Consider the following 26,181-nt stretch of genomic DNA (forward strand, 5'->3'; position numbering starts at 1 on the left):
ACATGAATTTATCACTACCAGTTTGAGATCAAACGGTAGCGTATGGAACAAAAACAAACGGCGACCAAGAAAAAAGTTTAAAAGTCGACCATCAGCTGGACAATTTATGCTTTTTTTGGGATTCTCAAGGGAATCAGGAAAATGGCTTGACAATCAACAATGCTCGGTTACAGTGAGATGCTTATTAAAGACCTAAAGCCAATACTTTGGATTAAACACAGAGCACTGCTATCCATGGGTGTTGTGATCTTTATGCACGTCCACACACTTTTGCCCAAACTGTAGACACTGATTGTCGAAACTTTATTTTGAGGTGTTAAAGCACCGTCCTTATTGTCTAACATAGACTTGATCAGACTTTCCCCTGTCCTGTCCCCTGAAAGCCCTACGAGGACGAAGTTTAACTTCTGATGAAGAAGTGAAGACAGCAGTGCATTTGTGTCTCGCAGCTCAGTCTAAAACATTGTTTAATGATGCAATACGAAAGCTTTTTGACAGATGGACAAAGTGTATCTAAAATCTAAAAGATTATGTAAAAAAAAAAAAAAGTGTATTTATCATCTCTAAAAGTTCATTTAAATAAATTCCACAGCCAGAGTTCGAATAATTTTTGACTCACCCTCACATAGACTTGGATACAGTCTCTTCCAGTTCTACCTATTTCTTTTGTGCCTTTCTATATGTATTGTTCCCCTCCTGTGTACTGTACCTCACTGGGCCCAGTGCTATTCTAATGTATCATTCACAACAATGTAAAGCACCTTAAATAATGCAGAGTGATCTAACTGAAATTGTCCTTTAAGTACAGTGTAACCTCGGATTGCGACTAACGCGGTTTGCGAGCGTTCCGCAACACAAGCAAAGATTTTTAATACATTTTAACTTGGAAAAAAAAGTCTTGGTTTACAAGTACCGAATATCATGCATCACGCATGCGCTTTTTGTTCTGATGCCGAGCGTCCTGCGCTGCGTAATTGTGAGTAATTGTCTCCCCTGATTATTTTTCCGATAAAACAGTGTTTCCTTTGTGTGTGTAAAAAGAGTGGAGGACGTAACTATGTGAGGCAAGTAGGGGGAGCACACAAACGGAAACACTTATCTGTCGGGAATTATTTTTAAAGGTTTATTTGTTTTATTTTTACTATATTTTGTGTTAATAATTTTTATGTTTTTATTTTTTGGGCAGTGGAATAAATAATTTGAGTTTACATTATTTCTTATGGGAAAAATCAATTTGGTTTACAAGTGTTTTGAAATATGAGCCCGCTTCCAAAACGATTTATGCTCGTAATCCAAGGTTGCACTGTATATAATTTTATCCCAGTGTTGCTATACACAGAAGAACGGCCAAGGTTAAGAAATAATGCACAGCTGAACTAAAGAGACTAAAGTCCTCAGGTGTGTCGTTTGATCAGATTCAATTAACTTAAAATGAACAAGACTGAATAAGGACCAAAAGTATTGGACACATAGCAATATATACATAAATGTATATATACACACACAGCCGTACCTCGACAAACGAATGCCACGCCTTGCAAATTTACGCCTTAAGAACAAAAATGTGCAAATATTTCCCTATAATTTCAGCATTCAAGCGACAGATCTGGCGTGCACTTCAGATTGTCAATCAAAACTTGTTTGCGTCAATGGAAAGCCAAGCAAAGCGAGATTACTTTTTTTTGTGCAAGATTTAGTGAAGACATAGAAGCTTGGGTCCTAAGAATGTTAGCAGAGCCGCTAGCAAGGAGAAAACTAAGCCACTTTCAGTTTTGCTTTTTGAAACGAGGTTTAAATGTCAATTTATTTCATATTTTACTTGAATTACATGAATTTTCTAAATGTTTTGATTGTTTTATATACAAAAATGTAATTATAGTGTTGGAAATTAGCAATACTTCTGGGTTGGTAGAACGGATTATCTGCATTTACATTATTTCCTATGGGAAAATGAGTTTAGCAATATGAAATTTTACTCCAAGAATTCACCTCCGGAGCGGATTAAATTTGTATGCCAAGGTACCACTGTGTATATATATATATATATACACTACACACACAAACACTGCCCTAGATCCAACGGAGCTGAGGATTTAGTGGTCAAACATCAAGAAAGAAAACGACACTCACCACTACGTCTGTCCTCATCTTGCCGAACGTGTTGATCAGGTGAGTGTAGTGATAGTCGTCCATCTGTCGGAGCGTGGCCGTCATACCCGCCACAAAACTGCCCTGTAGAGAAAGGAAGGGAGAGACACAGGTGGATGGAGAAAGAGAGAAAGCAGGCTCATTAATAGGTGGAAGAAAGTGCTGGCACAAGCAATACGCTACCACATATAAAGCGCTGTCAGTCACGGCCACAATCTGGCCCGATGCTCATCAATCTGTACAGTGTACGATAACCCTAGCAACAACAAATCTATAAAAGTCTACGACTTCTTATTCCTGAGTATTTTGTATTCCTGAGCATCGGACCCACTGATCCGAACATAATGATTGTTTGATTTTTGTGTCTCGGAGCAGCGATAATGCTGTTCTTTCATCAGTGCTGCTGAACGGCTTTCTGGGTGGAAAGAGGACTTGGATTCGCTTGGGACAGTAAAAGCGATAGTATTAATGTGAGACTAAACAAATACAGGAAACGGCACACCGGGTTTATATAACTTTTCAGCATTCACAATTATCTCCACATACTAGTTCAGTGAGGCGACTAATGAGCGGAGGAAGGAAAATGCCCATGGCAACCGCTACTACACTTCTGCTATAAAGAACAGATAGAATTGCACAGGATAAAGTTTCTTTACACCCAGCTTAATGAAAGAATACCTGTATTTTTACGAATAAACTCAAAAAATCCAATCAAAATGGTAGGGAGGAGTCTAGAACATCCTGTACTGTGTTTAATTAAAGCAGGAGGCTGTTCCAGATTTAAAAACAACAACAACAAAAGTCCTTTCCCAAATATTAAAGTGGGAAGTTGTTGATATTACACGCTATTAACAGGAGACCAATCAGCACATGAAGCAGCATGAAAATCAAAAACGGAGTGGAAGAATTGCCTGTAATAATGGCTACTCTATTATGAACAGTGTGAATAAAGGCATGCCATCACAGCATGTCTCCACTGTGACACATGGACCCAGGATTGAGACAGTAATTGGTAAAAAGATACAACAAATATTAAGATTGAGGGATTTACATATAAATAGATAAATGACCGGGGGATGGATGGATGGATGAATGGATGCATAATTTGGGGATGAATAGATGGATCGGTGGATGGGTAGGCTGGTACGGCATGGAATAAAATTAAATATCAGGAACGTTCAAGTCAAACTGAGACTTTTGATGCCACAAAGTAAGAACACAGGTTTAAAAGTAAAAAAACTCCCTTTATTTCTATATATAATTCCCTGCTACATTAATGCACTCATCCCAGCGTTTCATTCTAGTGCCATCAAGGAAAAAAGATTACTCAGTATGCCGGAGCCATGATCGGACTGCATGCTTCATGTCCAAGTCTGATATAGGACGCAATATCATACTTCCCACTGTACCGCTGGCCCATTACAGAAAGTCGATGCCACATTCAGTCCTAGGGGAGTTCCTGGGGGGCCAGGCAGTCAGACCATGGATCTGGAACACCCGGGAAAAGTTTTCACCGTGAAACACTGCAGCATTAGTGTAGCAGGGAAATACTTAGAGAAATAAATCTCTTTTGACTCTCATACCCATGTCCACTAATTCTGCTCAAACAAAAGTCCTGGTTTGACTTGAACATGCCTCATAAAATAAAACCGTCTATGGTAACATTATACTCATTGTTAAATGCAAGGTTGAAATTTTGCAGTGCAGCTTTTCACTCTCTCTTAATGTCATCAACTTTTTTTTCTCCCTTTTACATAACACCCCCATGGTGCTCATCTGTGTCTCATCTGCTGTATTTCTGGCAGTAACACCGCATACAAAAGGTGACACAACACTCCAGAGAGGCAAAGAGGCTTTCAGATGTTGACAGCTAGATCTGTAAACCCTGAGCATTATAACTGACATGGTTGTTATTTTTTTGTTCACGGTTCTTCCTGAATTGTTCCGCTTTTGTTCCGTTTGTGAGTGAATCCTGCAATGATAATTAGGAATGCCCTACATAGCTGAGTGAATGCAAAACATGAGGACATTCCTGCCTTCTCCTCTCACAAACAGCTGGCATCTACTATAAAAGTGTTGTTCCGTTTTGCTCTTTGTAAAAATGCAAATGCACTGAATATGCAGACGACCGCATGTCAAGGTCAAACGTACACGCGCACACACTGCATGCGCTATGACTTAAAAAAATTGAATCCTTCTTTGTATGCAGAGGAGAGAGCTGATGCACAGTGTACTGTAGTTCAGCAGAACTGGACTTGGAGCCTGGGAGATTTCCCATATGCAACATTTACTCTGTTTAAATCGCACACTAGTGGGTTCTCTACTTACGTGTAGTTTGTTTAGGAAGGTGAGAACAAGGCTGGCTATAACTAAGCGTATGTGCTGTGGAAATCTCAGCATTTGGTCCACTGTTAATAAGGGGATATAGTGCATTATGGTGGATCTAATTTATCAAGCTTTTTGTTGTTAAGTCCTCCATAACTACCTGGAGCATCCATCTTTACAGCTTGTCACACACAAATACTGTATTACAGGTAATTTGGAAATGTAAATCAATCAACCATCACAGCTCGTCTTTTTTGGGGGGAAACCTAGAGAAATCCCAAAAGCACAGGGAGAACTCAAGACATACAGGTCTGTCGGTGAGATCTGAACCAATGGATGTACGAGCTCTACAAACACACACATATAACTAGCATTTTAGAAATTGTGACAAAAAGAGCCTCCAGATCTGCACGTTCCTTGTTTCGACAGACTACGTGAACTCAGGTCCAAATTCGCCAAGAAGGAAGCTGCCTGCCACATGCCCTCAAGTGCACCCTGACGCCTCCGCTTCCAATGCGCCTGCTGCAACCAATCTGGACCTGTACCCCAACCTTCAATGCCCCCACTACCACACTTAAGCACCAGATTGCACGCCTGAGTATTTCAGTCATATTTCAGGACTTTATAAAAGACCACGTGGATGACCAGACACGATGCAGTACTAGATGGTTTAATAGTGGTCAGATGCCAAGGAGAAAGGAAAAAAAAAATTATAATGTTTTGGGTTTTATTTCCCAGCTGACGTAGGCTAATTTTTTTATGCTTGGAAATGAAAGCACCAGCTGGTTCGAGTGGAACCGTATGACTTAACCACCTGCAGAGACCTCCCGCTTGGTGCAAATGCCCTGCCAAAATGGTCTTTTTTTGCCGAGCCTTAAAATGTAAATGTGGCTTATCGTTTTTCCAATTTAACCAGTCTACCTCAAGCGAATGTAAATAAAACTGAACCAACTACCTGAACCAAAAAAAAAAGGCTAAATCTTAAATACAAAATGGACAGTTGGCATGGTTTTATGGCTGGAACAGAATCTATAAAATATCCAACTAAACAGATTAAATACCAGACTTGGCAATTTTATTGCCAACATAAAATGCTGATATGAATAGCGTCTCCCGGAGCATTACATGATTGAACACCTAAAAGAGAGCAAGTGATTTCTGGTGGCTGCTTGTTCGTACCACTGGGAGTGGGAACTCCCACAGTTTAGAGATAAAGACAAGCGATTAATACACCTGACCATTACGCCCATATATGGTTGTTCCCAGACCTGGTGCCTTAAAGTGGGGAGCACTGTATAGGAAATGTATAGAATGTAAATTTAAATGGAACTAAAACGTTCAAGCCTTTTATCAATCTATGGAGACATAGTGCGCCAAAGTTTGCCTAGAAGATCTCTGACCTCATCTCCACTGAATGCTCCAAAATCCGAAACAAAAATCATTCATAAGAAAAAGTGAAAGTTGTAATCTCAATACGAAAAAGGAGACCAGATGGGATGGAAAAAGCATTAAAAAAAAAATTTAGTGTCTCTAGGTGTCCACATACTTTTGACCGCATCATGTGCCTTCTGATAATGTATCCTGTATTCCCCTTTTTTATTTATTTTTATAATTAAAATCAACAAAGACATTTCTGCCAGGTTCAAACGCACATTAGTGATGCAATGATATTCATACACTCTGTGTAACAATAAATGATTAATACATCACAAGAGAACATTTATGCTATTATTTTATTACGTATATGCTTTTACAATTTACCTACCAATTAGGTATCATTTCTGTTCAAATTAATGTTGAAGACGTGCTCTAAATTGGGACACTGTATATCACCGATATCATTAGCTGGCTAGCCCAGGCAAAGAAAACAAACTGACTGTAATTATCTGGCTCTTTATCTGACAGACAAAAACAAATGAGCTCGGTGCGAGGGCTCTTAGCAAAAACAAAAGAGGAATTAAATTGAAGGGGGGTGGAGCAGGGAGAGGGGGGGAAGTTGAGATTCAGGACGCTTCTTTATCAGATAGGTGATCTGAAGGCCTGGGATGAGTATTTATGCTGACACAAGCACTCGCACGATCCATAGACTCAACACATTACACCAACCAATACGGGCAACACAAACACACGACACTTCCCTTATAATCGATGAAACAGTATACTGCCTTATCCAAATCTTTTATAATCACTGTACACTATATTATACTTTACACTCACTGGACACTACACTTCCTTATTCCCATACTTTACACTCATAAAATAAAAAAAACCCAAAACACTATACCCCTTTAACTTTATACTGCTGTCTAATTACTAAACACTATACCGCCTTATCCTCCCTTATTCCTATTGCTTATAAACACTTAACACTGAAGCTGCTTTGTGAAGGTGCTTTAAGACAATAACCATTGCTAAAAGCGCTATACAGTATAAATAAAACTGAATTGAACATGACCTCATCTTCATACCTTACACTCAAGCTCTCTACTAGTGTACCTTAATAAAAATGATTCCCTAAACTCACTGAACTTCCTTATCCTTTTCAAACTCAAACCTACCGAGCACTATTTCCCCTTACACTCATAAAACACCATACCACCCCCCTTAACCTCGTCCCCTAATATTCTACTCTCCTTTCAAATTATTAAACTCTACACCCTTCCACTGTACCCATCCCTTTTCCTACCCTCTTATCATCCCTTATACTCATTAAACGCTATATTCTTCAATCCTCATTCTTTATAATGACTAAACACTACTTGACCTCACCTTCATACCTTAACCCCCCCACCATCAAGCACTCGGATATCTTATAATAATCCCTTAAACTCTTTCCTTTCGTATCCCTTTTCACCCGAATCCTTTTTCTCCTTTCTTACACTCTTAAACTGTACCCCCTTATCCTTGTCCATTATCACCCCTTGTACTCATGAAACACCTATGACACGCCGTATCTCCTACACTCATGCTCAACACAATATTATGCAAATCTATTATAATTACAAAACACAATGATCCCATCCACTCATCCTTTATACACACTGGAAATGTTATAATCTTATTTATATCCCTCATACCAGTGTTTCTCAATCCTGGCCCTGGAGGACTCCCCGTCCTCCACATGTTTTCCCTGCTCCGTCGCAACCCACTGAGTTTCAAGAATAGTTGTTAATTGGCTGATTAGTTGGATCAGGTGTGGTGGGAGCTGAGAAAACACTAAACTGTGCAGGCAAGACGGTCCTCCAAGACCAAGGTTAAGAACGGCTGCCTTATACTTAATGAACACTGTACTCCTATATCCAGTTCTATTATTTCCCAGAAGCCTACAATCCATCATCTCCATCCCTTACACTGACTGAAGACTATACTACCACACACCTATGCCTTAAACTCACTGAGTACAATACTCGATTAACCTCATTTTTATAGCCACTAAACACTATACTCAATTATCCTGACGCATTTATATACTTGATTTATACACTATTAATAACCATGCTTAACACTGTACAACTTCTTCCAAGTAACTTGTAGTCGCCTTACGCTTACAGAACATTTATCCACCTCATTAAAATCCAGTGTCATCATAAACCAGTACGGCATTTTAGTAGCAAACTGTACACAGCACACTAGCTTTAAATTTTACGGTATTTACATTATCCAGACCGGCTCATCACACATCTGAGCAGGTAAGGGTTAAGGGCCTTGCTTAAGGGCCCTACAATGGCAACTTTATGGTGGTGGTGGTGGTGGGGTTTGAACCTGGGTACCGTCCGAACTGTAGTCCAACGCCTTAATCACTGAGCCGCCTCTGTCCATATTTCGGGCTAAACCCCAAAACAGATAGTTAGCTAAACGCTAAAGCGGAAATTTTCTTGTAAAAAGAAAAAAAAAATCTTGTATATTTCTCAGGATTTATTCTCCTAACATTGTGCCTACTGTACATAGGATCGGTACAAACTTAAACCTACTTTCACTGCTCTAAACTATACTGACTGTCGGTCATTAGCTGTCAGTCGCCAGCTCGACGCTAGTTCCACGAATCGCAGAAAGATAAGTGTTACAAAATAAAGACAAACAAATCATAACCCGTTGAGAACAGTCTTTGTAGAAGTGTTTAATAAAAGCAATATCACACTCGACCGCATTACTGCCGTTCTGATATTAAGCACGACGTTAGCACACATAACCCTCCTTCTATTTAACCCTTTAGCCTACTGCTATTTCTTTATCCACATGCTGGCTTTACACTATACACTACTACAGTCATCTCAACTAATACATTCTTTTATACCTCTTCCCAATCCTTTACATTTGCCTCGGACTATATTTTAAACTTTTAAAAATTTTAAATACTAGCATGCTAATCTAGGACATGGAGCTTTGTCACACTGCCAACCAAAAACTGCAGACTTAAAATATTGCTTGAAATCTATTTAAAGACGCAATGATTAATGAAATTCTTCGATTGGAAAAAAAAAAAAAAAAAGGAGAGAGCAAAATCACATTGATCAGTGTGTGAGTGTGTGTGTGTGTGTGTGTGTGTGTGTGTGTAAGAGAAAGAGAGAGAGAGAGAGAAAGAAAGCATACTAGAAAGATTAATCACTTTGTGTCTGAATGTGGGAGTGTGTGAACAGACATGTGAAAGTCTGCCACCGCTATTAGTAAGGCAATATTTTCCTGTCTCTTTCGGATGCCAGCATTTCTGTCAGTGAAATCTGGAGAGAGGCGGGTGGAAAAGGGCACACGCATCCTCTCTAGTACCATCGCATCACTTAATCAGCATTGTACATCCAAGCACATCTCCATGGTAACTATGTGCTCCTACGGAAATAGGTTATAAATAAATAAATAAATAAATAAATAAATAAAAAAGCTCCTTCTTGTTTGGGAATCCCTGACTGCGTCGAGACGGAGAGCCACGAGTTTTTTTTTTATCTATATATACAGCTGATGAGTCCATCCTTATGCACTTAACGAACATGGAAAGACTAATGTCATCTACAGCTTAGAAAATTATGTACAGCTATATAAAATTGTTTTTTAATAAATAAATAAATAAATAAATAAATAAAAAGATTATTCTTGTATCCATCTTTATTTATACAGGGGGGAAAAAGGAAAATTGCAAAACCATCACAGGCCTTTTATATCTAATATACGAATGTTATGACATGTACTCATACGCTCCTTTAATTATATTACTGCAAGGACACAATCGCAGAATCTTCATCATTAACACAAACCTGGATGACTAGAATCACCCCTAAGTTGCAGACAAACATACCCATAGCCATCTGATTTAAACAAGAGGAAAACAAGGCTTTCATACAGTAGGAGTAACGATACAGACTGCATTATTAGACGGTTTTCACTGAGTGTAACAACCTTGTTGTGTCCGGAGCTCGTCTAACGCGAGATCAGAAATTCCGCTTTGAAAACCCGCCACACGCTGCATGTCCACTGACTGAACTCACTCAGAGTGAAATAAATAGCCCTTCCAAGACTGTCACAATATATAACATGCCAGACTAGTCAGGGTACGTGCTGTTCTGAAAAAGACGTCTGAATCTGCCGCGGTCCGCACAGCACAGTATTTTACACATTAGACACATTAGTTTAAGCTTGTAATTACAAGGACACGCATGAATGAAGGATGAAGCTAAAGGGCAATGTATGCAACAGCTCTGGGGACAATTCTGCAGGGTACGTGAGTGCCAGTGTGTGTGTGTGTGTGCATGGTAAGGACAGAGTTGATGTCATTTTGCATTCTGACTCAGCACTTTCAGGCGAAGGGATGAGAGGACAAAGTGACTCAGCACTGCAACAAGCACGCGCACACACACACACACACACACACACACACACACACACGGAATCCACGCTTCTTGGAAATGCGCCAGAGCCACCGCGCTCGACGTCTCACAAAACACCTGCCGTCTTTCTTTTCTGTCTCACATCCTAATCAGGTGCTTATATTAAAAATCATGACGAAATGCAGAAGGTGTAACAGCTTCCACCATTAAGACTCCTCTCTTCGAGTTCCCCGTATGGGAATGACTTTCCCATGTTAGTGCCAATTGTTCCAGAAACAGGAATACCCCTACAGTCAGCTAAATCGCTGGATAAACAATACAAAGATTCACAACCTGGCTGAGTAACTTATTATTGAAACCGTCCTGGTGGAATCTCTGAAATCAAATTTACAACGGGTGTGACGAACGAATAAAATAAATTTTTAAAAAAACCTCAAATGCTCCGGTATCTGTCGTATTTGTGTGATAACCAGAAACAAGAAGGCACTAAGAAAGCCTATCTAAACTTGGATCAAGCATTTTGCAATTTCCAGCACTTGAAAGATTCTGTTCAGCATTTAATGATTACGAGCATGTCAAAAATTCTGCTCCGGAGTGTAAGATGCCAAGCAAGATTCCAATCTTTTGAGGATTTCACGTCAGATTTAAGGATTTCGAGCTTTAAAAGATTTTAGGTGCTTTAACAGCTCAAAGGATTTCGAAATTCCATTTCCCTTTTAAATCTTAAACATTTTATTTTTATTCACTTTTTTATTCTATTCCACATTTAAAGACTCCATGATTTTAAGATTTCAGTCCACATTGACCGATTCAAAAGATTTTAAGATTCCATTTCACATTGCAACATTCCAAGGAGTTTAAGATTCCCGTGCACTTTTAGGAATTCTATGGATTTTAAGACTCCACTGGTACCGAAATCGTGCGAGGAACAGGAATTCGAACAGGAATTCCAAATTACCATTCAAAACATTTCAAGCATTTAAATGATTAAAACATTGTAATATTCCTTTCTGCATGTGATAAAAAATATTAATAAGAAATGTGAGCCAGCTAGCATCTCTCCGCAGAGTAATTACACAAGTTAACCCTGTTCGTTATTTAGCTAACATGATCTTTGCAGGAAGCCTGGGAAATGGAATAAAACTCAACAACTTTGTTGTACATTTTGCTGATCATTTTTGCCATATCATATCAAAGCATGATAAAGAGAAAAACTCAATTCCGAACAAATCATTTTTTTTCCATCCAGTAAGCTACAGCAACATCAGAAGAGTTTTCTCAGTCGCTCACGTTATAGGCACATTTCTTAGAGATAAATCTGAAGGACGGGAAAAAACCCCGAAGAAAACCACTCTGGAGGTTGAGTCATATCAATTAGACTTGGATACATTTCACTACTGATCCAATTAGATTCCTTCACTCTGAAGAACTTTCAGATAACCTCACCTGGATACCCGAGGATAAAAAAAACAAACACTACGTATTCATTTCCCTCCATTAGAAAGCAAGACTCGGATTGGGACTCTCAAGCTCTTGGCGACAGTGAGAAAGCATCACCATGAAGTATTCCCTTAACACGATGATGAGCAAACAGCAATGAATATCTACACACTGTTTGGCAGTTCAACTCTCACATACTGTATGCTTACAGAAATATGAGCATCCAAGACGTACATAAATCTTGGCTGTAGGCCACAGTGAGCTCTGTTCAGTGACGCTCTGGTGCACTTTCCATGTGGAGCCTGATAGCCCACATTCAGTATGTGCTACACCACAGCAGGGTGTGTGTCTGTGTTGAGTAACACGACTTGCCAAAAAAAAAAAAAAAAAAGATGCTCTTTCGTGCACACTTTCACTAAATGGAGAGACGAATAAACCCACAGGTGTCATTGCATCACAATTTTGGCAGATTTCTGTGTTGCACCCACGCTTCAGCTAATTTCCCTGGCATTACACTGCATGTCCTGGCCAAAAGGAAGAAAGACACTATAACTGTACAAAACTATTCTGCTTCTTCACACCAGACAAAAACTAAAAAAAAAAAAAAAACAGTTTATTTTGTAAAGCACAACTATTTTTCAACCTGCATTGTGTTTCTCTGAAAAAACTGATTTGGGATTTCCTGGAAAGAAGAGGGTGCTACTGCAGAGGGTTGGGGAGCGGATTTAAGAGAATTTTTCTGAGAAAGTCTGAAGTCACTTTCTGGTAATGATTATGATTAATGGAATTCCTCAGTTGCCGTGTATAAAAATAAGTCAATCAATAAAAAAAAGTAAATAAACAAAAAAAAAAAAAAACAACTTTCACTGTTACTGAAGCACTGTAAACCGAAGGGCAGAAAAAAAAGAAGCAAAAAGAAGTAAGAATAAAAGTAAAAAAAAAAAAACCATTGAAGCTTTGCTCGATTATTATTCTTTTTTACAAAGTAAATATTTTGAGTAGGATTAAAAAAAAATCAATTAAAATGATGTACACAAAATAGTTGACGTGATGGTCACATCATGATTTTTTTCCCCCTGAGTAACATAGCTACCCCTTCACATGTTCAACGGCAAAGCTGCATATGATTCTTCAACATTTTTGACAGTCTATTAGGAATGTTGATTATTAATCCTTAATTGGTTAATTCGCATTAAGAATTTAACCAATAAAAAAACAAAAGTTTATAAAAATGTTTCCAGTCTAAACAGACCCTAAGGTGTAAACTACCTGCAACTAAAGCAAGGTATACCAGTGGTTAAGCAATATAATAGCAGTATATATATATATATATATATATATATATATATATATAAATGTGGTAATAAATCAGTGTTAAACTGTCAGTGCTGAAAAGCAGCAGTTTTGCTGACAGGCTGCTCTCAGCAGAATCTCTCGCCTCTCGTTAGCGCCGTCGCCACAACTGCATACAGAAAGCACACACTCGCATTCACACGAACACAAACTTTATACGGACTCGGCACAAATCATTTCTACTGCTACTTTAGCCAGGTGTTAAACTGTTAAACTGGTATACTAAACCCTCAGATTGTGCTGATGTGCGCGTGTGTGTGTGTGTGTGTGTGTGTGTGTGTGTGTGTGTGTGTGTGTGTGTGTGTGTGTGTGTGTGGGAGGGGGCAAGAAGAGGCAGGAAACAGACAATGTCAGAGGCAGGTGTCTGTAGCGGAGTGTTTATGCACCACGTGGGAATAAAAATGACGGCCGGTCGTTTTTAAGCAACAAAGAAAATAAAAAAAGAGAAAAAAACAGCAATAAAGAAGTGAAAAAGATTCGACTTAATAACTAAAAGGCATATAGGCTCAATATAAATGTATTGGATTTGACAAGAAGCCTTACTTAATTTTCTACAAGCAGCCCTGACAATTTTTTCCAATGAAATGTTGATATTAACGCACTGTAATTCTAAAACAAAGGGCGTTCAAGTCAAACCGAGACTTGTGATGAAATTTCGGGTGAGGAAGGTGTAAAAACATGACTCAATAAAATATTTAATAAAACGTTTGACTGGTGCAAACATTTTATACAAGACCGTACGTCCATGACTGACGACCCAGCCTGAGGTGATCTGTGGCACTGCGGTCGTTCCAATGACTGCGTGGAACGCCTGATGATTAAAAGTTGACTTGTTGAACTTGTTACCAACTTGCTAAATAAATGCCTGTGGGAACTGTACAGTCATTCACCAACACCACTTGGACATTACTGGAACTCGGCTGGGAGTTATTGCAACATCCCATGATCTCACTACAAAGCCATTTCTACACATTAAAGGAGTTCCTGGGAGGCCAGTGTTTTAGATGTGAAGCAGGCAAAAGAAAACCTTCTGCCTTAATAGTAAACGTGCATTAGTGTTAGAGTTTAACACAAAGAGTAGTGTAATTGTTGATACTGTAAAACAACAATTCTAGAAGGAGTCTCCAGAGTCAGTGGAAATTATTGCTAAATGTATATAATAACTGTAATAATTGGTACATGCCTGTAATAAAACATTACATAAAACACATCATGCTTCACATCAGGTGGTATCACACTTCCTTATCAGGGACTACCTTCCTATAAGTGTTTTAATTCTTACTTTCTAAATGATTTATCAGATGTGATGTTTGCATATTCCAGTTTCTTTGTAAATTTATTTGCATGAGCAGATAAAAAAACAAACAAAAAAAAAACAGGAAATGTATTACACATTAAAGTTAAATAGTAAAAGCACGACAAGCTGGACTTTCTGGACAAATCCTTCCACTCCAAAATACAACCACATGCACATCCACATCCTCCCACCCTCCTCCTCCTCCTCTCATGCTTGCTCAAACACCCCCCACTCTCTCTCTCTCTCTCTCTCTCTCTCTCTCAAACACACACACACACACGCAGCCTCTCAGAAGAGTGCGGCGCTGGAGCCAGAAGAAGAACATGCCGTCGCTAAGAGCGGGACTTCCGCGCTGCATCGTGTCCCCTTGGCGAATGTGCGCGGGTGTGAGTGTGAAGGCTTGAGTGTTTGTTTGTGTGTGTGTGTGTGTGTGTGTGTATGTGTGAGTGACTACGGCTCATACGGCATATCAGACTGGAGTCGGAGACTACTCTGTGTTTGGAATCTCTGTCTTTGTGGATGTGTAAGGGAGGAGGTGAAGTGACAAACGAGCGGCGTGCGTCCTCTGCGCGACTCGCAGCATGGCAGCCCCTCTTCTGTCTCTCCCGTGCGCTCGTCTGCCCTTTCTCGTCTCCTCTTGTGCTCCGTCTATCCGAAGCCTGCTGCACTGAGAGAGTTCGAGCAAGACAGAGAGAGACAGGGGAAGAGAGGGAGAAAGAGAGAGAGAGAGAGAGGACATGCACCGGCCAGAGTGGCGCTCTCTACCTCAGCTCCGTCACTGACCCGCATCTGGAGGTGAGTTGTTTAATCCTCATCTTTCATGTGCATCACTGAGTCTATATCGATCTTATTATTTTTTTCAATCATTACACATTCCGTTGTTAGGAGGACTTCTCAGTCGAACAGGAAATATTCATTTTTGAAGTTTGCTCCAAGCAATTTAGTATACGTGTCATAAAATCTAAAAGGTGGATGTTTTTTTTTATTTTTTATCATCATTATTAATTAAACCATTTTCATTTTCTAATTGGCTAATGAGAGCGTGTAAACGGAGGAAAAAAGTGCACCGGAGAACCAGAGAACGTGACCCTGAGGAGGATCACGATCATGATGGAACGACGATATTCAAGTCTGTGACTGGAGGAATGCCTGCTTCATGAGTATATACCTGTTTGTTAAATGGATTATCGATGCACTTAAGTATAAAAGCACTGCAGCTTTTCACTCAACACGGCCGGGACTCATTTAAATGCGGTTCACATCCTCCGCCAGCAATGCTGATATTCCTAACAGTAAAAAGAAACAAATAGTTACCAAGAGATTCATTCTGCAGCAGAGAGAGTAAACCTCTAAAGCGTGCTAAGGGGGTTTATACTGTACAGTATGCATGCGTTTTGTGGGTAGACTCGATGAAGACTCTTTAACTGAAGAGCCATCTGGAAATAATTCGCTGCCATGGAGCACAGGAGCAATGCAACAAATCTGTCATGTAACGTCCTCTGAACAGACACGGTTTCGTCTCTACTGGAACGAGGATTTTAACGTGTACGCTGTACGCCGACCCACAAAAAGTATAACGGAGTGCATGTGCACACGTGACTGAGAAAAACACAGGTTTTTATATTTCTTTCTCGTCCTTCATTCACGGCGGACTGCACCCATCACACGTCTCTTCCACCATTTCGACCTCTAACCCTCGTAAATCCAGGTAATGCCCACCCTGAGATACACAATACAGCCAAAAAGGTGGAAAAAAAAGGGAAATTAAAAAAAAAATCCAAGAGAATTGTATATTACAGAGAGCATCGTTTGAATGGAGAGAGCACGGCACTTTGTGGCATGTAGGAAGCACAAGCACCCACACGAAGTGAAACTATCATCAGTAAGAGGAAAAAAAAAAAAAAAGAGCAGGAAACCTCTCCAGCTCCCACGCTGAGGACTCTCACTCTCACTCGCCCACGCGTGCACCGAGACAGACAAGCGTACACAGGCATCGCCCACCACTGATATGTTCACCCCAGGCAGATGTTGGCTTTCATGTGGTAATGGGTTTATTTATTAAGAGGCTTTTTTCCCTCTGTCTTCTCTCTGACAGTTTTAAAGAGACTCAGAGATGTATACAGAATACTAAAGAGATCCTAAGCACACCTGAGACCTAATCATTCTGCAGTACGTATGTGTGTGTCTGTGTGTATATAAACACACATATGAAAGGCAAAAGGGTATCTAGTGCTGCCAGGATTTGTATCACCTGTGATGTCCGATCAATCCGTAAAGTCACAGGAGGTGTGGATACGGCTCTGACCTGCAGCACAGTGGATTTGAAATAAAACATACCGGTTCATCTGGTTTTATTCTCTTCTCGGATGATCGACATAGTGTCTGCAAAAGACCAATGTTCCAGGCATTACCCTAACCGTCCATAAGACAGATCCATGTGGGAAAAGTATATATTTAAACCTCAAATCCAGTGTACTGCAGTGCATACTCTCTGCCAGAACATGAAAACCACCTGTGCAGTAGGTCGCCCCTCTTGCGACACCAAAACGGCTCTGACCCATGGAGGCACGGACGTCAAAAGAAACCTGAATGTGTGCACCAAGATATAAGCAGCAAGTCCTGTACGATGCAAGGGTGGGCCTACAGGAATCAGATTTGCTTATGAAGCACTTCCCACGGATGCTCGATCAGGCGAATTTCAAGGCCAAATAAGCACTTCAAACTCGTTGGTTGTGGAGTTCCTCTAACCATTTTACGAAAAATTTTGCAGTGTGGCAGGGTGCAATATCCTGCTGAAAGAGGATACTACCAATACAGTAGGTAACACCTTTGCCAGTAAGGGTGTACTTGGTCTACAACAATGCTTAGGTAGCATGTATCAATATAATTGTCCACGAAAATGCCAGGACACAATGTTTCCCATCAGAACATTTTGCATGGATCTTCAACTCCAGTCCCAGAAGGCCCGTGTCCAATACAGTGATTCTTCTGCTCAAAACACAGCTGATTCAACTATGTTTATGTGTTGGTGAATTACAAAGCCATAGTCCATCCTGGTCCCATCTCTTCCAAGTTCACTCTGCCATCCTCCAGCCAACCAGTGTCTGTTTTGACATCTTTTAATCGTAACAAGCATTAACTGTTTAGCTATTTGTGCTCTTTTGTAAGATAAGACCAGTAGGGCTCGCCTTTAACTTCCGCACACATCAATGAGCGCTGTGCTCACATGACTCTATTGGCATATTGTTTTATCACACATGGTCGCTTGATATAATTTTGTTAGATACCAGCCAGTGCACCAAACAAAACCTGCCATTTTGAAAATGCCCTGATCCAGTTGTCTAGCCATCACAATTTGGTCCTTTTTAAAATGATTCCTGTCCCTATGCGATTTTTCCCGCTTCCAAAACATCAACTTCAAGAACTGACTGCTCATCTACTGCTGGTTTGAGTATTTCAGAAACTGCTGATCTCTTGGGACTTTCACACACACATTTTGAAAACATCATACATGGATGAATGGAGAATCCTATATCTTAGAAATTAATAAATAAAAAAAGGAATAAAAAATGAAGACGATAAGAAGATAAATGTGGTATGGAAGAAAAGAAAGGAAGCGATAGATGGATGAATGATGGAGGGGATACTATTAACTAAGAATGAAAAAAGCAGGAGAAAGGACAAATCGTGAAACGATGGATGGATATTTGAAAGGACGGATAGGTACACTTTCTCAAGAAAGAAAGAAAAAGGATAAATGGATAGATGGATGCAAAGGGATACCTTTAAAGAGAAAAGAAAGAAAGAAAAGAGAGGAACAGTGGGAAAGCAAAAAGCAGAAAAAACAAATGGATGAAAAGAAAGAAAGAAGGAAAGAACACATGGGGTGTTCAGATAGTTTTGCGGGAAACAAAGTGTGGAAGCAGGCAAGAGGAAAAAGATGTATAGATAAAATAGATATATGGGTCCAGATACCTTTGATAGAAAGATGGATGGATGGATGAAAAAGCGGAAGGACTGATGAACAGATGCAGATACCTTTAAAAAGGGACAGGAGATGTGAGGACGTGAGTCAGACTAGAGACTAAGGACCATCACAAGCATCACTTGTCTCCCACCCTCCATGACGCTAGTGTTACTGAGAGAGATCAATGTCTGCATGTCGTCCTGAGCCGGAGAGAAATCTCTGCCTCCTGTGCCACTCAGGCGCTCAGTGGGCCTTTGACTGAAGAGTATTTCCTTCGCGACTCTGTCAAGATCACAACTCCAAATCCAATCAATCCCAGACTAACCTCTTTTCTGCTAAGTGACAACTTAAACCAAAGCCACAGGCAGTGTCTATCCTATCACCTGCACTCATCACATAAACCCTTTCTATCAGATTTACTCCCCGAGACTGAAGAGCTCCGTCGGCGTCATCTACACCTGCTCGAGTAAACAGCTTATTCCGAGTTGGAAGACTGCGGTGCTTCCTGGTGAACTTGTTTAATCAGACTGCAGCGGGGATTTGGCTCTTTAGTCTGCTTCCCTCGGCAAACACAACACCTGGTCCGTCGTGAAAAACCACCGCACATCTTCATTCCTACACTTCACTCAGTCAATCCACATCCCTCTGTCTTTCATTAGCGCACGTCTCACTTATCAGCATCATCATCTCCCTCATTATCTCGGCTCATCCGGGCCTCGCTCTCGTTAGGGGGAGGAAATGGCTGCATTCTGGAGTAGGCGCGCTGCAGGGAGCCGCTCCTGCTACACATTTTATTTCACTTCCACGCAGCTGAGAATCAAAGAGTGGGAAATGGGGGAGAGTAACACCAAGGCCCGCTCAGGTACAGAATAGGAGACGAGCGAGAACGGAAAGATGATCCGGAAAAAAAAATTGATAAGAAGAGGGAGGGGAAAAAAATACTTTAATACTCGGATCTTCTTTGTGATTGAATACTAGGGGGGAAAAAAGAGACGGAGAGAGTATTACGGCAACTTCACCTCTCCGGACTTACAGTAGATAGAGATCGGTTAAACAAGAGGACATTAGATACTGTAACACCCTAACCGATCCATGGCCATGTTTCTGATGCATTTATTATAAAAATGTGCTGGTCAGACCCTGAAATCATTTATAGTATAATTGTGTGTGTGGATGTTTCATGTGACACAAATGACACGGCATCGCATACTGCCCCTGGTCATGTGACATGCCTCAACAATCAGCACTGCATCCCAGGCAAAGCACGTAAAGTCTCCCTCTCTCTCACACACACACACAATAACCTACTATTATCCCTCCGCACCAAATATTACACATACACACACAAAGACACACACACAATGTGTTTGTAGAAGCATCGCTAATCAAGCATGATGCTCTGGTCTATAGGGGTCACCCGGAGAGAAAATGTCTCTGATCGCAAGAGAATTCTACCTTAAAAGAGTCCCGGATCGACAGATTACCTTTAATGGAAGAAAAGAAAAAGAACACATCATAACATGCAGAACGCTTCTCAAGTGTGCAGAGTGTAATGGACATCAATCAGCAAAGGCCCAAGAATCTGAAGCGTACTTTTAGGAAAGACCAAGGCATCTTCCAGCATTAGAGAGCGATTAACTGACGTGCTAATGCCTTAGAGGACGCTCCACTGATAGCCAAAGCAATCACTATTACTCTGTCCAACACCCACACACACACACAACACAAACACAGAACTCCCTCTCTACAGTATAGTGTAAATAATTTAAAATCTACTTCTCCAATCTGGATTTAATACTGCACGAACATAACGCTAGCAAACAAACATCAAAGCCATCCGCTCATCAGTCACTTCGTATAAAAAAAAAAAAAAAAAACATTCTCATTATTAGACTGCCTGCCAGTCTCGAAAGCCATACTAATCAGACTTAAAGAAGAGAACTGCCAGATTGAAATAGATAAACACAGCAAAGGCCAGAGCTAAAGCTGGATTAGTGCCGCTTCTGGAATGTCCAGAATTATACACACTATACACATCCAGAAGCGAGACTTGTTCAATAAACATCAATATAACAAAATAAGGCTTAGAATAGGAAAAAGCTTTCGGGTTTTAGGTTTGTTTTATGTGGTACGCATATACTGTACACTGCCTGGCCAAAAATCAAAGAGATTTGAAGTTACTGCAACACATTATCAAAACCTGGAAGGAACTTAGTGGAAGAAATGTGGTGGAAAAATAATAATAATAATAATAATAATTGATTGGCAACTACTTAAACACTTGCTATTTTTGCATGGTACAATATCAACAGTGACAAACATTTATGTTTAATACTGAAAACAACATACACACAATTTGATGAGAACTCACAAGATTGGGACTAAACAGTTGTGTGACCATAAAAAAAACACCTGTTAGTAGAGTTGGGTTATTGTTACCATAAAACTGTTACCATAAATATTGTAACCATGTTTACCTTATCTGTCAAAACCCGACCCGTCTCCTGACTTTGCTAGGGCTGGTCTGACTGGGGCCGGGACACCCACCCTTCCAGCTGACATCCGGAAGCTGTGAAACATGGTGCATCCCTCTGCTTTTAACTTCATCCCGTGTGTCCTCAAATGTTTCAATATGTTTGGCGTGTTTTCCCTTAACACGCAATTGTTTAAAGACGTGTGTCTGAAATCTGCATTCTGCTTCGGTCCCAGTAATATACATACCGTTTATATAGGTTTTGGTCAATTTGGTGGGGAGAATAAAGATTGGACTTTGGTGCAATGGAAAAAAAGGCATGTGGTCTAGTGAGGCCAGACTGACAGTATCCCAGAGAGAATGGTGCATCAGGGTAAAAAGGGAAATGCATGAAGTGATTCGGAGATGGGGGAATCCCAAAGTGTCCACTGCACAAGGCTCTGGAGGTAGTGTTATAATGACTACGTTCTAGAAAGCCATAAAACAGCAAATAACACACTCCGACTTAAAGAATGTGTGTAACCAAAATGGCATGGAGGTATTTTATCTACTTTGAAAAGATCATGGTGTGTATGAACTCTGAGTTAACAATATATATTGTATGCTGATCAGGTTTTTGGATAGCTATGTACGCCATTGTGCAACGGACACAAGCTCAAACATTTCCTTTTCTAATCATCTTACATCACCATGCAAAAGAAGAAACCCATCTCATCTAGAGTCCACTCTGCTGGCTCTTTGCCATCACTAAGATCTATAGACCGGCCTGGTGAACTCGCAAGAGAGGATATTAAAAAAAAAAAAGGCATGAGCAATAAAATGAGAGCTCTCCAACATTAATCATCAAGGAAATTCAATCTACTGTAGAAGCTGACTATTGTTTCCATTTAAAGAAGGGTAGCATGTGATCTTTCCGCTTTGGAAAGGAACGATTTATGGGCACAGAGCAAGACATGAATACGCAATAGGGCAGGGAAAGCATGAGACAGCAGTGGGATGTGTCTCAGGGACTGTGTTGAGATGCTTTTTAAGCCTGATCCTTTACATGGCAGTAGAGGGTAGATGAGTTGAGAACACAGGGGCAAGCAGGGGAGGAAACACATGTGGTATGAATCTTTGACTCACTGGGAAATGGATTAAGAGTCATGTTGAGTGTTTTGGGAAAGACCAAGGTAGGGAGGGTTTCATTTACCACTGTCACTTAGATAAATGCTTTGTCTAAAGAAGCTGTGAAAGTACCATAAACTAAAGTAGTAACTTATGGTACCCAGAAAAGAGCTAGCATTGGTTTTTATTGCTAAAATGGAATGATACATACAGAACCAACGGGTGTGAATATCATCCACTGACATTTACAGCATTTGGCAGATGCCCTTATCCAGAGTGACTTACATTTTATCTCATTATACTTCTGAGCAGTTGAGGGTTGAGGGCCTTGTTCAAGGGCCCTATAGGGGAACTTAGGGGTGCCGCGGTTTAACACTTGGACATTCCGATCAGTATTCCATTTTCTTAACCACTGAGCTACCCCCTGACCCTGTGGGACTATATGTCTAAATAAAACGATCATCCAAAGCAACATTATGCTACACGTGATATTTTCTTTTTTTTAAAGGCCTGGCTCAAAATGGATTAGATTTTTGGTCTTAATCTTTACTTATGCTATTATACAGACCTTAACTTGACTTGGTCATAAACCTCTTAAGACTAAGTCTCGACATAAACTCAGACATGGCATGGGAACTGTTGTCTTGGACTAGACAATGTCAGTCTTAACTAATGGGCTTTTTGTCATATCATGGCCTAAACTTTAAAACCTTTTAAGCCCGACCCCTTTTACTGGTAATAATGTTACATCCAATAAAAAGCTTGTTAATAAAAAAGCAAATGAAACAAAGACAAAAATAATTTGATCTAAGCACTTTTTTTTACCTTGAACTTTTCATGGTCGCCCCTGTAACAATATCCAGTCGTCTCTAAATATGGAAATTCAAAAATTGACTAGAACCACAAATCTGAAATTTGGCTGGTTACAATAAACGAAATCCAATAAGCCTTAAACAGCTGTGCATAAAATCGTTCTAAAAAGATAGGAACATCTAGGAATCATTCCCACCCACAGAGCGAGACAAAATTAATCCCAAACCTCCACTTATCAACACCGTATTCAATTCCATTCTGCTCCATAATAATTTCAGTAATGATACTAAATAAATAAAAAAATTAAGTCGAGTCAGGCAGCATTTTCAGCTTGCTGCTGCTCAAAAGCTGGATGTTTTTGCATTAATGGAAAAGGCAATAACCACTAGCATAACGATGACCACTCCAGCAGAGCACTTTCCCTACTTGCACAAATATGCGGCAGTTGTTCAAGAGCAGCGGTTTACAATCATGGTCCTGAAGTACCCCACTCCGAATATTTTACTGTGTTCCTCATTTCTTACACACCTGGCTGAACACTTCAGCTCATTAACATGCACAGCATGATTTTTAAAATGAAATAAATTAAAAAGGTTTAAAGAGATTAAAAGTTAACGTGAAACTTCCCTTCTTGTTAAAATTTTTTCTTGGCTTATCTGATTCAGGTACTTTACCAGTCTATTTTCAGCCCCTAGGTGTTGTGGACTGTATGTGCGTATGGCTCCTGCCTGTCTGAGGTTTGAGCTACAAGCTGATAATGATATCAGCGCATGAGACTGATCTCATAAAACAGGGGGGCCGAAGACAAAGGCTTTGTCTTTACCCGATTTCCACATCCATCTCACCCTCTATCCGCGGTGAACAATGAGCAAAAGTTAATAGACACAATCAATGTCCATGGCACAGAAGAGGAGAAAATGAACTGGTCTTCATGAGAATAAGAGTATATACTGTACAGTATGTAGCTTCTTTTCCTTGCAAGCCTTCCTGAGGAGCTGAATATCCCTTTATTTCTTACATCTATTTAAAATCATTTATGCTCTTAGTCATAAAGAGCATAAGTAGAGAGCTGATATATAATCCGAATGAGATTAGCACAGGAAAAATAGGTCATGGTGAAAATGCTTGATCACTGAGCGACTCGTCTGTCTCACATAAGAGGGGTTCAGTGGCAGCAGGACATCTCATTATTCTCTGAATATCTGAGGGCTTCAACTGGGGAGAAGGATTAAGAGATCCTATTAAAAGTCAATGAGAAACAAGTCACAAGCTAAGACAACACTTCTATCTGTGTTATTAAGGCAGGCAAGATGAGTGGAATTAAATAAAAAAAGCAATGCCGAGAGATGAACTTAAATAGACGTAGCTGAGCTGCTAACTGAAAGAATCTAAGAACTTTTTAACTCCCCCGGGTTTAATTTGTCTTCTATGTCTTTTTCTTTGGCAGGAACCATGGTGAGCAAAGAGGTCGGCAAATGCATGCTCACCAACTCTGAATCGGACTCCGAGGCGGCACCCTCTATGGCCCTGGAGGTGAAAGGACCAACGGACGGGAGCCGGCAGGTGCGCAAGCGCAACAAAGCTTTGCAGGTACGCTTCAAGGACATCTGTGAGGCCCAGAGCGAGCAGGCGGCTGCGGCACGTGGAGCAAAGCCCGTTTCGTACAAAGTGGCATACCGCAAGTACATGACTGTTCCAGCCCGAAGATCTATACCCAACGTGACTAAAAGCACTGGAGTGCAGACCTCTCCGGACCTGAGGAAGCGCTACCAGACTTTCCCGCTAGAGAGAAAAAAGGGTCAAAGTGTAAAACATGCAGCTACAACGGAGAGCTATAAGGACCAGGATAATGGATATGTTATTGATGTAAAAAGGGCCAAAGCGGCTGAGGGGGGGAGGGAAGAGACGTCGTCTCGCACCGTACAAAAGACCAAAGCTTTGATGCACACTAATGAGTGCATAGCCACCATAGAGCACCACTTACACCCTGCAGAGTGTACAGACAGGACGCTGCTGCCCTGTCCCTCAGAGGACCAATCAAATTACCAGATCTGTACAGTAAAGAGCAAACATCGAAAGAGCTTCCAAAGGGACTCAGAGTCATTGGACCGCTCAGGAAAATGGCAAATAATGAATTCTGAAGACAGAGATGGCAGTACACTGCCAAACTCTAGCTCCAAAGTGACAAGCCCCATAGCCTGGAACTCTTTAACACAGGTGGAGTGTCTGGAGAGTCCGACGGCACGCAGTAAGCGCAAAAAGGTTCTGCAGCTAAATGGCCTGCAATCACAGACACTGCCGAGGACTGGCTGCACCACACAAGTGCAGTGCCATGCTGGAATGATCTCTGCCCGGCCCATACAGGCGATGGAGGAAGCGGTGGCGCCATCGGTCGCTGCTACACCCGCTGCCGTTCTACCACCCACATGTGAGGCTGGGACAGGAACCGTACCAGCTACAGGGAATCTACAGGTGGACAGCGAGGCTTGTAAGCAGATAGTGCCTGTGAATCAGGATAAGGAAGTAAAAGCACAGTTGCAAGCCATGGAGAACATGATCAGCTCCAGTCAGGAAACCATCAAAGTCCTGCTGGGAGTCATTCAGGAGCTGGAAAAAGGAGAGGCTCTTAGAGAAGGGTAAGATATAAAACTACATTATATAGCAAAGTACTTCAGGGAAGATCATTTTACAGTCTTTACTTTTATTGGCCATTGTATTGCTGTAAAAACCGCATGTCATTTCTCCCAGGCTGAGGCTAAGAACAATCTCGCTCATACTCCCGTGTGTGATTATAGTCTTACCCTTGGCCTCCAGGCTGCAGATTCACAATCATCAGGGTTGAAAACACACAATCGGTTTTCACCATTGAACCATCATGACTTTGTACAAGTCTAAGCCAAACCAAAGTCAAAAACAGTTGAACACTTTTCGTCCAAAAGTCAGTCATAGGGGAAAGGCAGCGAGACTTACCTGATTGATGGACCAAAATAAGCAGAACAGTAGATGTTAATGCTGGAAATCAGCAAACTAATCTTTCATTAAAAAAACATAAATGTCATTGCATTTCACCTGAGCAAATAAGTCTTTAAAATTGCATTTAAAACACACTAGTGGCATATTAATCAGCTTCTCACTCGTGTTCATCTGAGCCACGTAAAAATAAATAAATTAGTAAATAAATTACTCTATGTCTGTCTCCTTCATCTTGATAAGTTGAAATCTTGCTTATTTGCATGTATAATGGCCTAATCTGCTTATCACTACAATCAGAAGATTGAGCAAGTGGTGGGTGAAATGCCTGATTTTGCCCTCGGTGCCATAAGTAAAATATGCCACGGCATATTTAGCATGCAGCTTGCCAACTGGGCATGACGTGGCAATTAAGTGATCACAGACAAGAACTGCAGGATGGCGGGGTCTTAAGAGAGAAATTAGCTCTTTT

The 26,181-nt window shown here is 40.6% G+C and overlaps 2 protein-coding genes across 3 annotated transcripts in view; one reads left to right on the top strand and one right to left on the bottom strand.

Moving 5' to 3' along the window:
• Window positions 1-26,181, bottom strand: part of dock1 (dedicator of cytokinesis 1) — a 272,932-nt gene that overhangs the window by 89,539 nt on the left and 157,212 nt on the right. For both annotated transcript variants that reach the window (XM_053511045.1, XM_053511044.1), the window contains exon 28: window positions 2,131-2,232. In XM_053511045.1, coding sequence (XP_053367020.1) covers window positions 2,131-2,232 — 102 coding nt within the window. The remainder of the gene's footprint in view (window positions 1-2,130; window positions 2,233-26,181) is intronic.
• Window positions 14,691-26,181, top strand: part of LOC128540995 (inhibitory synaptic factor 2A) — a 38,046-nt gene continuing 26,555 nt past the window's right edge. Inside the window, exons 1-2 of the mRNA XM_053511046.1 lie at window positions 14,691-15,174; window positions 24,187-25,375. Coding sequence (XP_053367021.1) covers window positions 24,192-25,375 — 1,184 coding nt within the window. The 5' untranslated portion in view covers window positions 14,691-15,174; window positions 24,187-24,191. The remainder of the gene's footprint in view (window positions 15,175-24,186; window positions 25,376-26,181) is intronic.

Source organism: Clarias gariepinus, chromosome 14 (genome assembly GCF_024256425.1).
Source record: "Clarias gariepinus isolate MV-2021 ecotype Netherlands chromosome 14, CGAR_prim_01v2, whole genome shotgun sequence".
NCBI lineage: Eukaryota > Metazoa > Chordata > Actinopteri > Siluriformes > Clariidae > Clarias > Clarias gariepinus.